We start from the raw sequence: 13,063 nt of genomic DNA on the forward strand, positions 1-13,063 counted from the left end.
TCCTGAGCCTTGAAAACACTCAGCTTGGTTCAGTAAACTAAATCACAAGTATGGGGAAGACTGCTGTCCATAGGACCATCATTGATACCCTCCATCAGGAGGGTAAGACACAAAAGGAAAATTCTCAAAGAGCAGTCTGTTCACAGAGTGCAGTTTCAAAGCATATCCACAAAAAGTCTGTTGGAAGGGAAAAATGTGGCCGGAAACGCTGCACAACCAAGAGAGATGACCGCAGCCTTAACAAAATTGTGACGAAGAGCCGATTCCAGAATTTGGGGGAGCTTCAAAGACAGTGGGCTGAAGCTGGAGTCCAGGTATCAAAAGCCACAGTTCACAGACGTGTCCGGGAAATGGGCTACAATAGCCGTATTCCCATGGTCAAGCCACTTCTGAACTCAAGACAACGGAAGAAGCGTCTGACTTGGGCTATGGAGAAGAAGCACTGGACAGTTGCAGAGTGGTCCAAAGTCCTCTTTTCAGACGAAAGCAAGTTTTGAATTTCATTTGGGAGTCAAGGCGCCAGAGTCTGGAGAAAGGCTGGAGAGGAGCAAAATCCAAGTTGCTTGAAATCCAGTGTGAAGTTCCCACAGTCAGCAATGATTTGGGGAGCCATGTCAGCTGCTGGTGTTGGTCCACTGTGTTTCATCAAGTCCAGAGTAAATGCAACTGTGTACCAAGAGATTTTAGAGCACTACATGCTTCCATCTGCTGAAAAGCTCTATGGAGATGAGGATTTAATTTTCCAGCATAATCTGGCACCTGCCCACAGTGCCAAAACCACAAGTAACTGGTGCACTGACCATGGCATCACTCTCCTTGATTGGCCTGCTAATTCCCCTGACCTGAACCCCATTGAGAATTTGTGGGGTATAGTTAAGAAGAAGATGAAAGACACCAGACCTACAAATGCAAATGAGCTGAAGGCCGCTATCGAAGCATCCTGGGCATCAATAACACCTCAGCAATGCCACAGGCTGATTGCCTCCATGCCACGCCGGATTGACGCAGTAATCCGTGCAAAAGGACATTTTCAAATGTTTGATTTAGTTTTGCTGTTATAAAATTATTTTTTGACTTGGTCTGAGGAAGTATTCTAATATTTTGAGATAGGATTTTTGAGTTTTTTTCAGCTGTAAGCCAAAATCAGCAATATTCAAATAATAAAAGGCTTGAAATAGTTCAGTTGATGTGTAATGAATCCAGAATGTATGACATTTTTGTTTTTTTAATTGCATTACAGAAAATAAAGAACTTTAGCACAATATTCTAATTTTCTGAGACAGTCCAGTATATATATATATATATATATATATATAATGTATGTATGTATGTATGTACATATATGTGTGTTTTTATATGTGTGTGTGTTTCTCTTTTCTTTGTTTTTCGCTTTCTCTCATCCTCTCTGTGTCCCTCTTGCTCCACATTCTATCTTTGTTTCTCTCCATTTTTATTTTACTTTCTCTGCCTTTATCTTTCTCGCTGTCTATTTCTCTCTCATTTTCTATCACTTCTCTCTCCCTCTTTCTTTTTCTCTTATATAGTGGTGGCGAAGGAGTCAATCAAACAGACCTGTGGCTTGTTTGTGTGTGTGTGGGGGGGGGAAGCGAGAGAAAGAGAGAGAGAGCGAGAGAGAAAAAAACGATAGATAGACAGATAGATATGGCTCTGGGTTAAAAAGCTTTCCAACCCTAGGAGTGTATGATGATGGTCGCGCGTACTGAAGTATCACTATAAAAGGGGGGAAACTCTGACATCTACTGGCAAAAGGGAGAATTGTTCTGTTTTTTTCCGTCTCGTGGTGTTTTTTTTAAAATAAGGAGCGCAAAGGCAGCTTTAACTCTCATCCTCTCTGATCTCCTGGCGTTTATCTACCAAAGTTTGGACCGTCATCCCCTGATCCATTTTCTTACCCCCTCCCAAGCCTCCTTCCATCTCATACAACCCCCCTCCCACCCCTACGCCATTCGCATCCCTCCCATTTTCCGTGCCAGCGATTCCGCACAGTGGGCGCAACCACCCATCACTATTTTTTACTTTTGATCCGATTTGTTTAACACGCAAAGGAGGAAAAGGGTTTCAAGGAAATACGGATTTCCCCCACCATGTTACCCAAGCTTCACGTTCGGATGATTTAAGGACATTTCTCTCCGTTGCGTCGTTTTGGACGCGCACGTGCTGTGGGTAAACAACAAAGGGCTCCATCGTGTCTTCGTGCTGGGGGGTATTCTTCCCTCCCCCCCTTTATGTCGTTTCTTCATTTTGTTGATTGAAGACGACGTTTTGTTCCTCCAACTCGGAGCTTGACGATTATTTATTTTTTTTTCCCGGATTTTTGTGGAGGAGGGAGCGTTATTCTGTGGAAATGTCGGAAGTGTTGCCTTTCAACGAGGACAAAATGTATGAGGGCGACGAGGGACACCTTTCTATCACCTGTCGCCTCCAAGACACCAACAACTTCTTCAACGGCTCGCAGAATAAACGGCCGCCCAAGCTGGGGCAAATAGGCCGCAGCAAACGAGGTATTCTTATCCCTCCATATTCCTTTCGATATCATGTAGAACATGGCTGCGTTTGGGTCTCGTGCTTACCCGTCGGATGCGCAATGGCCTTCAAAGGCAAACCCCCCTCCCTCGTTTTATTTGCACGCGCGACTGACTAATCGGACTCGTTTACCATTTGCATGACGAAGGAGGTAAAAAAAAGAAACGAATAAGCGTGTCGGTGATGGCGAATCTCAACGTGCGAGTCGGTGCTGTCACGCATGCGCACTGGATGCGGCGTTGGTTTACATGGAGCGTCGGTCACGTTTTGTGTTTGTTTGCGTTGCATTGCCACTTTATTGATTATTCAAGTACTTGTTCATCTGGGGCCGGGGTTTCTAAATCCTGCCCCCCCTCACCCTTTTATTCACGATCGAGAGAGAGAGAGAGGGTATTATCGACCAGGGCCGTTGCCAGACATGAGTCTCAAGGGGGGCACATCAAATGTAAGGGTGGCACAACGATATTACACTACCCCCCAAAAAAATCACGTTTTTCAGGGATGTGTTTTACAATTAGCGTTTTATTTCTTGCGTTTGGTAGTTTATTTGTCGTTGCACTGAAAAGTCGATATTCTTAATAGACATTTTTGGGTGTCATTTAGGGATTTTTAGTTTAAAGTTGCTCAGAATTAAATCGTTTTAAAAGAGTTACATGTTCACAGCAGAGTGACGAAATATATCATTGTAATTTAGAAGAAGAATAGATTTTTTCAAAATGTATTACCGTAATTGATGTTGTGCGGAATATCATATTAGTAGTAGTACACTGGACAAAGGGACCCTCGAAACCTGTTTTTTTTTTCAATTTTTTTAATTTCCTTTTCCCTATTCTTTTTATTCGTTTATTTTTCCTTTATTATCTCTTCTTTTTCCTTTACTTTTTTAATGTTTTCCTTATTTTGTTTCTAAATTCCTAGTTTTTTTTCTCGTTTTTTCTCTTTTTCCTATTTTTTTCCTGCTCTTTCCTTCTTTTTATTCTATTGTTTTTCCCCCCAGCTTTTTCCTCCGTTTTATCTTATCTATTATTTTTAGTTTTTTCTTCTTTTGTCTGTCTTTTTTAAATTGAGTACAGTTTAAAAAAAGCTGGAGGGTGGGGCATTTAAGGCACTTTTTAAGGGTAAGCAACTTGGAAGGAATAGGTTTTGAAGATTGAACAGTGTAGTGGAATTTTGGAAGTCAAGTGGTAATGAGTTCCAGTGCTGGGAATCAGAGTGGCTGAAAGCTCTTCTTCTCATCGAGCTGAGACGGGCAACAGGTACGGTGAGATGAAGGGAGGAGGAAGATATGAGGGTCCGGGATGGCGTGGCAATATGAAGGAGGTCTGAAAGGTAAGGAAGGACAAGGTTATGGATAGCCTCATAGGCGTACAGAAGGATTTCTGAGGTGATTTTTTTTGGTCGACCGGGAGCAATTGGGGCTGCTTCATCACAGGGGTGATGTGGTGGCGAGAAGTAAAGTAATCCGGGCAGCAACAGCTGTTGGGGTGATCCCAAGAAAGTCTGAATGGTGCCAACTTGAAATCTGATCAACACCCATGTTATGCTACTAGGGCCTTCAAATCTGCTTGTGAAGGCGCCCGGGTAGAGTTCTAAACCCTGGCAGCAAGTAATGACTGAAATGTGATTGGGTGAATATGAAAGTACATATCTGGAAGCAGCACAACCAGCGAGAAGCAGTGGAAGGAAACTGAGTATTTGGAATCATTACGTTATATCAAGTATTGATCGACAAAATATAATATCACATTATTCAGGATTATTTTTATTTATTTTATTTTTGGGGTAGAGTGGTTATATCTGTCCTTTACGACCCATCACTGATATAATTATACATTGTCAAAGAATACTTATTAAATAGTTCCTAATTGTCAACTTCCTTTCATAGCTTCTTCCTGGTTGGAATGTTTTCAGATGTGCGCTTTCATATAAATAACCAATCACATTTTCAGGGGAGGCCTTCACAATAAGTATAGCAGGCCCTCCTGAGGCATAACAAGAGAAGTTGAAACATTGGTTTAGCCAATCAGATTTTGATTTGGCAACATCCAGGCCTTATTGCAGGCGTAAGGAAACGTCAGCTAGGGCCGGAAATGCACCATAGTCTAAAATCTATTATTCTACTAAATTATCCATCTATCTACTATCCATCTACCCTGGTCATATCCCTCGAGAGGGATGACCGACAGCAAGACAAACACATACAAAAAACAAAGAAAATAAGGAAAATAAAAAGGGAAAAAAAATAGCAATTGTCCTGTGGTGAGGGGCCCTCTCTCCCTGAGAGGTGTGAGAATTCTCCCACCGCGGTCCGCTGCGTGTCGTAAGAGGCGACTAAAGTGGACGGAGCGAGGGGACTGGGGATCTTCTCCTCTCTATCTCTACTCCCTAAGAGACAGCAAGGCAAAGAAAGGGGGGCAGGAGACCACTAAATGTGAGAGGATGTGGAAGTAAAGCGACTGAGTGGAAGAAAGAGATCGGAAGGATGATGACTAGAAGGAAGATTGATATGTTCTACTAAATTATAATATCATTTATTTTTTTCCCCTCTATTTTGAGCTTTTACCTTTTTTAAACTTTCAACTTTTTATACTAAGCAACCTTAATAAAAAATAACATGCATATTGACATATCACGAGAGAAAAAAAGCGTATCGAAGGAACCCTTCCAATAAAGCGGGTTTGTTTGCGAATGACCAATCACTGAAGGCCTAGGTGTGAAATACAGGGCCTGCAGAGTTCTTCTTTGTCATCTCAAAACAATCAAATTTAGAGAGATAAGAAGGGGCAGGTCCATGCAAACGTTTGTATGTATTTAAGAGAACCTTAAAGTCACATCTTAAGTAGACTGGGAGCCAGTTCAAGTTAGCTAATGTAGGAGTGATATGCTCAAACTTTCTTGTGTCAGTCAAAAGTCTCGCTGGCGTATTTTGAAGCAGCTGCAAACCGTTGATGCTAGACACCAGGAGACCAGAGAGTAGTACATTAGAGTAATCAAGCTGAGAAGTCCTAAACGCATGATTGAGACAGCATCGGCCAAATCTTCATAATATAAAGAAGGTGGAAGAAAGCTATTCTAGTAATATTTTTCACATGTAACTGAAATGACAGATTAGGATCAAATATAACACCGAGATTTTTGACGAGTCACTATGGGTGATATTACGTTTGTCGAGGTTCAGGGCAGTGTTTGAGAACAAATCCCGACAATGACTTGGACCAATAATCAACTTTTAGTTTTTTCTGGGTTAAGGCACAAAAAATTAGGTGACATCGATTTCCGTATCTCAGTAAGGCAGGCCTCCAAATGTCTACATCTTAACGGTGCAGTCGTCTCCAGTGGCAGATACAGTTGGGTGTCATCTGCATAGTAATGGAAACTAATATTATATTTGCAGATAATATCACCAAGCGGAAGCACATAAATACTAAAAAGAAGAGGGCCAAGTGCAGAGCCCTGTGGATCGTCACAGGTGACTTTTAAATGTTCAGAGGTCAGATTACAGTAGTTAACACTTTGAGTCCTGTCTGACAGGTAGGACCTAAACCTGGAGAGTACGGTTCTTGAGATACCAATCAATTTTTCCAATGATCAAATAATATGTTGTGGTCCACAGTATCAAAAGCAGCACTTAGATCAGCATCAGCATTGATGAGGCCCAGGATCTAAAAAAAATCAAATTTTTTCTTTTCGTTTTATATCCTGGGTAGGGATTGTGTTTTGCACCTATAAATTAGAGTGGGCGCTGACATCCTCAGCTTTTTAATGCCAAAAGTTTGGAATGTGTGTACAATTTTGTGTGTGGTGATGTCACACATGCGCACTTTGTCTTTTTCCATTCCGTATTTATTATAGGGTTTTTACAGGTGCTTGAAATCCTTGAAAATGCTTGAATTGTCATTTTGCGTTTTTAAGGTCAGGTAAATGCTTCACTTTTGGGTGAAGTGCCTGAAAATGCTTGAATTTTTTGTCATTGCCATGTTTCTTGGCAATCTGACTCTATAGACCACGCAATAAATAAATAACGCCTGGCTTCTCATTATTGCATTGTCATGTCATGTGTAACCGTCCCCTACTGGTTGCACCCAAGAGGACAGTTCTATTTAGGAAACTTTGGCTCGTCCCACTGAGAAGCGCCAACGTTTCCGACTGTTAAACACCTCCTCAGTTTTTTTTCAATGAAATATCAATAATAGCAAAACATTATGCACCAAAATATTTAGTATTTAGTAATTCTCACGGTTGCCATGGCGCCCAATTGGCACCGCCCGTGTGGCGCCAGCTGCGGCTCATTAACACATTGGCTTTCCGTCTTTTTAAGCTTAGTGCGCTCTCTCTTAGTTTGTCAGTCCTTCAACGAATTTCTGCCCCGCAAGACCTGGGTTTCGACTCGGTCCTGTCCCTGTTGGTATTTATTCTACGGTATTGTTCCCGCTTATTTTGTCCTGTTTAATATCAGTTTTCAGTTTAGTTTCCGTCTACTTTTGTCCTGTTTATTATTTTCTCCAGTTTTCGTTCCCGTCTAGTTTGTCCTGTTTATTTTCGATATCCTGATTCATTATCTATCCTTTTTGTCCCGTCCTGTCCTGTATCGACTGCATCTGTATGATATCAATTCGGGCAATTAGAATCAATTTCGACGGTCTCTTGCTTCCTGTCTCTCCACGCCAGACCGCTGCCGAACATGCATGACTCCCCATTTCCCGTCTAATAAAAGGCTTGTGTGGGAACGTCACGCGTTTGGGTCCTGATCTTGTTCTGGTTCCTGACAGTACGGACTGACCTACTGTAAGCTGTGACGGGAGAGTAGACGTGGTCAGTATCAAAACAGGTCGTAGCTGGAGCCAATTGGGCGCCATGGCAACCGTGACAGTAATTTCTTATGTTTTGCAGTTGATCCCTGCATTAAATGTACCCCAAAAATGTGTAAAATACAAACCAGGTTTAGCTTTTTGCACACTGAACAGATGTAAAGTCCAACGACTTCACAAAATCCCTGAAAATGCAAAACAATAAACAATGCAAAAAAATGATTATCTACAATTCTAATTTAACCAATGTAGACGCAACACTTGTGAAAAACATGCAAAACATAAAAATTCAAATCAGTAAAACAAAAGCAAAAGCTCTGCTGTCTCTAAGATTGAAGGAAAGAATTCACTCTGCATCACAGCAATATCATTAAAATGAGTGCAAATTTAGCTCATTTGTCCATTATACATACAGTACTCTGTATTGAACTCAATTATTAACCAACACCTGTTTGTAAACAAGTGTGACGGAGCCAAGCTGTGCGTGCATTGTTAAGGCAGAATGGCAGAATTCGTGTCAGTTTACAGCAGCCCATTGACACAAAAAGATCGTAGATCATAGATAGAACATCTCAAAATACAGACGCTGCCCTAATGACGAACGAGATAGTTTCCGGACGATCATTCGCAAGTTGAATTTGTTCGTAAGTTGCTTCAGTGCTATACTTTGTATGTTTAAGGTTTATATAGGTATGTTTAAGGCTTGTATAAGTAACAAGTATCGTTTTGAAAATGAAAAATAAACGTTTGATAAAATAATATTCTCTATAACGTTACAAAGCAGGCTGAATGATAAAGCATAGTACTGAAAAACAAAGCCACACATTGACATTCTGTGGTCTGTGAAGCCGTTTGAGACTCCTTGTGATTAAGAGCCAAACAAATAATCATGACTTGACCTGACTATAAAGATAAATAAAGTTAAATTTAACTTACTTTTGGAAGATAAGCTTCAAGAGGTCCTCCTCCGTGTGAGAGAGTGGCCTAAAGAAAGCGATCCCATCATTTTCTCAACCGCATCAAGCTTTCTTATTCCACTTTTCTTATCAGGAACCACACAAAATAGCGCAAAGTATGTGCTAGCAGCAAGATATCGACTTTTTTTAGTAATCAAAGCTGGATTCCTTCCTTTGAAGCTGCTGGAAAAAATAAAAAAATTGGCCTTGAAAGTGCTTGAATTTTGGCCATGTACAAACCCCACAGTTTTTTTCGCGATTATTTCACTTTCGTTTTTTTTCATTCCGTCTGTATTAATCTTCCTCCCCCTTCCCCTTGTCATCCGCAGTTGTGATCGAGGATGAGGCCGGCGATGAGGATACACTGAAAAATGAAACGGAGAAGACGGCGACGGATGCTTAGATCCTTTTCTTAAAAAAAAAAGATATTTAACCCAAAGACGTTGTACATACGCACTTTGTTTCATGTGGCAGCAATTTCCACACAGCCTCCTCTCCAAGGAGACTCCCCCATCCCCCACATCACTCCCCCCTTGAGAAGAAGGGGTTTTGCCATAAATCTGTGGAAGGATGGAGGGGAGGAAAGGAAGCAGGGATGAGATGAAATGGCGACTAAAAAGCACAGTTTTTTTTTTGCTCTTAAGGGATTTGCATCACTTTGTATATAGGGAATAATCACAATTTTCTTGCACAATATTACTCGTTCTTTTATGTTTTTTCTGCAGTGAATTGAGGAGAACCTATGTTTTTTTTTGCAGTGAATTTAGGCCTGTTGTTTCAACCCCTCTTCATTTCAATTCCTGGCGTTTTTGCTTACTGATAATCATTCGTACTGTGGCTTGCGAAACTATTTGCCCCCCTTGAACTTTGTGACCTTTTGCCACATTTCAGACTTCAAACATCGAGATATAAAACTGTATTTTCTTGTAAGGCATCAACAATAAGTGGGACACAATCATGAAGTGGAATACACTTTGTTGGATATTTTAAACCTTTTTGACAAATAAAAAACAAAAAAGTGGGTGTGCAAAATGATTCAGGAGGTGGGAGAATCTGTCCATAGGACAACAATCAATCCTATACTGCACAAATCCAGCCTTTATGAAAGAGTGGAAGAAGGAAGCCATTTCTTCAAAAAATATCCATAAAAAGTGTCATTTGAAGTTTGCCACAAGCCAACTGGGAGACACACCAAACATGTGGAAGAAGGTGCTCTGGTCAGATGACACCAAAATCGAACTTTTTGGCAACAGTGCGAGACGTTTTGTTTGGCATAGAAACAACACAGCTTATCACCCTCAACACACCATCCCCACAGTCAAACATGGTGGTGGCAGCATCATGGTTTGGGCCTGCTTTTCTTCAGCAGGGACAGGAAGGTGGTTAAAATTGATAAGAAGATGGATGGAGCCAAATACAGGACCATTCTGGAAGAAAACCTGATAGAGGCCACAAAAGACCTGAGACTGGGACAGAGGTTTGTCTTCCAACAAGATAATGATCCAAAACATAAAGCAAAAGCTACAATGGAATGGTTCACCAAAAAACAAATCAAGGTGTTAGAATGGCCAAGTCAAAGTCCAGACCTCAATCCGATTGAGAATCTGTGGAAAGAACTGAAAACTGCTGTTCACAAACGCTTTCCATCCATCCTAACTGCGCTCTAGCTGTTTTGCAAGGAGGAATGGGCCAAAATATCAGTTTCTCCATGTGCAAAACTGATGCTGTCATCGCAGCAAAAGGTGGCGCTGCAAAGTATTAACACAATGGGGCTGAATCATTTTGTTCACCCACTTTTTCGTTTTTTAATTTAAAAAAAAAAAGTTTAAAATATCCAACAAAGTGTATTCCACTTGATAATTGTGTCCCACTTGTTGATGCTTCACAAGAAATGACAGTTTTGTATCTTGATGTTTGAAGTCTGAAATGTGGCAAAAGGTCACAAAGTTCAAGGGGGCCAAATAGTTTCGCAAGCCACTGTATCTTAATTTATGATCATGTATTTGATTACCTTCCTATTTCCTGCCTGGTTCGATGGTACACACCCCGTTGATGAACTCTTTCTATTTATTTCCATTGTGCATCATCGTGCGTGTGTGTGTGTGCCAAAATATTGTGCTTTTACTTCCAAAAGGTTGTTGTTTTATTCCCGGGAGCTTAAAAACTTTCGAATAGCGACTCGTGCATGGCAAAGTGAATATCATGCATGCCCAGCAGAGAAACTCCTCAAACTGTATTTGAAACACCTCGTGAAGCAGCTTTGAATGACAAAAACTTCGAACTGTACTGTATCACTTTTATTTGTACAGTGGCCTCATATCTTGTAATAAACTTATAACGAAGTATTTAAAGTTTAACAATGAGATGGATTATTTCCTGTTTTTACATGTTTACGAGTGTACGGATGCTGCAATACTTAGGAAGTTTCCGAACGATCGTTCGTAAGTTGAATTTGTTGGTAAGTTGCTTCAGTGCTCTATTTCCTATGTTTGTCAGGACCAGAACGGAAACAGGACCCACTCGCGTAACGTTTACCACAAGTTTTATTGAAGGAACGAGGAAGGGCTGTGCCCACGATCCGGTGATCGCTCTCCCACTCGGCTTGTGATCCGAACACGGAAGTGGATCTTCCGTAGCGAGCTATGGCGGTGTCAGGGGCGGAAAACTGGTCGGTAGCCGGGACTGGGAGAGCAAGACGTGGCTTAAAAAGACAGAAAGCCAATCTGTTAATGAGCCGCAGCTGGCGCCACATGGGCGGGGCCAATTTGGCGCCATGGCAACCGTGACAAAAATGGTATTCTAATCATCAGAACGATCGGAATGGGCCAAGACTGATGCAGAAACCAGCAAATCAAAAGGACTTCAAACCCGAAACTCGAACCCTTGTTTTGATAGAATGACTGAAGAGAAAGAATGGTGCAAGCGGGTTGTGCAGAAGGGGGGCGTGCGAAGGGGGTTGGGCATCGAGGCATGATCAACACTGATGAGACGTGACATTTCCAAATCTAAATGATTCATGTCGTGCGACGGGCCTCGGCGAGCCGGGGACCGCATTTTTTCAGGTCCAATCTAAAAGTCCTAGCACGCAACCGGGACGTCTAGCATATCGCTCTTCCTACTCCGTCCTCCCCTCGAAAAACACGATGCGACTGCCCAGGCCCGCTACCATAGCAACAGATGCACCCAGCGCTCGACGGGTGCTGCGGCGAGTTCGTCGACGGGTTTTTTTTTTCCGGAATCTTTGCTTGATAATGTCGCTATCTGTGATAGACAACCAGAACTGGACTCTGTGACCAATTTGCTACCATTTGCGATTAAAGAAAACAAAAGAATCTGTTTGCAGGATTAATTTTTGTCATCATTACTGATGTGATGCACCTGTGCCCGCTCCTTTGGCGCCAACTGCCTCGGACTCTGACTGGCTCCCTGTCCCTATTTGAACCCAACTCCCTTCTGTCACCTGTTGTCAGTCCGTCTGCGAACCTCAGTTTACTCTAGGCAAGCTTTTTTCGACCCTCACCTGTTTTTGCTCCCGTCTGTTCCCCAGCTTTGACCTGTTTTTTTATCCTGACCACTTCTACCCTCCTCTCCTGGCTTTCGACTCGTTACCGATCCCAACACCGTTTTTGCTCTCCTGTCCCGGCTACTGACCCATTTTTTCCGCTCCCGACACCGCCATCGCTCCCCACGGAATTCCCACTTACGCGTTCAGGGTGACCTGCTTCCCGCGCCCAGCGATCACCGGATCGTGGGTGCAGCCCTTTCCTTTCTTCCAATAAAACTGAGAGAAACGTAACGCAAGTGGGTCCTGTCTCCGTTCCGGCCCTGACAATTTTTTAGTGTTTTGCAGGGGTCTCCAACCTTTTTAAGGGTCAAGCTACTTTTTGTGAATAATTAGCGCACCCAGTTTGATATGAATTTCTAATATAGCAACTTAGCTCGATGGCTTGCTAAATAACTAAAGATAGCTTGATAGTTAGGTAAACAGGTAAAAAGTAATAAAAGCCAATTAAATAGAAAGCTAAAAACAAAGCTAAAAGGAGCCGAAAAATTAGCTTGACAACTAGCAAATAAGGTAAAATGTAAGCTAATGATGGCAAAAGACAATTCCGATGTCTCGCCGCGTGTTCTTTTCAAGGACCAGACCGAGTATTCGGACTTTGAAAAAATAGAGCTGGAGAGATGCAATGCAGTTGAGGACATTTATTACAAAGTGTCAAAATAGAAAAAATCAGAGTGCACTCTGGACCAATCGATGGAGACGCGTCTCCCAAGAAAGGCATCGAAATTGGTTGACCACAGTTTAAATAGGAAAGGGGTGTGGATTAGCAGAACGGAACATGAAACTTTAACAGGCAAAGAAAGGAACTCACATCTTATTCAAGATACCTTTGTTAAAACTCATCACAGCTGTATTTAAGGTTTAATGATGAGATAAGGGTGAAAGAGCATTGCTGGGAAAGTACTGATATGAAAGGATACACTTCGGGTGTTATGATGAAGGTGCAACGCTAATTCGCGGATTTTCACTTTGCGCGTGGTTCTGGTCCTTATTAACTGCAAAAACCGAGGGATGATGTCTGTAGATCAAAAATAAATTACCTTTATCTAGATCTGGATTTTGTGAGCTGATTTTGGGTTCTCCCTCTGGAAAAGAGCACAGACACGAGAAATTAGTCTGGGAGGCTATCTCAGCTAGAGGAACTCCGCAATTAAACTTGGCACTGAGTTAATTACCTCCACTGGGGTTGAAAG

The 13,063-nt window shown here is 41.9% G+C and overlaps 1 protein-coding gene across 1 annotated transcript; it reads left to right on the forward strand.

Moving 5' to 3' along the window:
- Positions 1 to 1,800: 1,800 nt before the first annotated feature.
- On the forward strand, positions 1,801 to 10,668 carry camk2n1a (calcium/calmodulin dependent protein kinase II inhibitor 1a). The gene is made up of 2 exons (XM_088337846.1): positions 1,801 to 2,522; positions 8,638 to 10,668. The coding sequence occupies exons 1-2, from the start codon at positions 2,366 to 2,368 to the stop codon at positions 8,709 to 8,711; spliced, it is 231 nt and encodes a 76-aa protein (XP_088193972.1). The 5' UTR covers positions 1,801 to 2,365; the 3' UTR covers positions 8,712 to 10,668.
- The last annotated feature ends 2,395 nt before the right edge of the window (positions 10,669 to 13,063 follow it).

The sequence above is a fragment of the Urocampus carinirostris genome, chromosome 6 (genome assembly GCF_059441175.1).
Source record: "Urocampus carinirostris isolate Australia breed hairy pipefish chromosome 6, RoL_Ucar_1.0, whole genome shotgun sequence".
NCBI lineage: Eukaryota > Metazoa > Chordata > Actinopteri > Syngnathiformes > Syngnathidae > Urocampus > Urocampus carinirostris.

What these genes read in the sequence shown, in the direction of transcription:
- camk2n1a (XM_088337846.1), top strand. Translation starts at nt 2,366, where the DNA reads ATGTCGGAAGTGTTGCCTTTCAACGAGGACAAAATGTATGAGGGCGAC. An exon ending in AATAGGCCGCAGCAAACGAG is followed by an intron (nt 2,523 to 8,637) that starts GTATTCTTATCC and finishes TGTCATCCGCAG; the next exon opens with TTGTGATCGAGGATGAGGCC.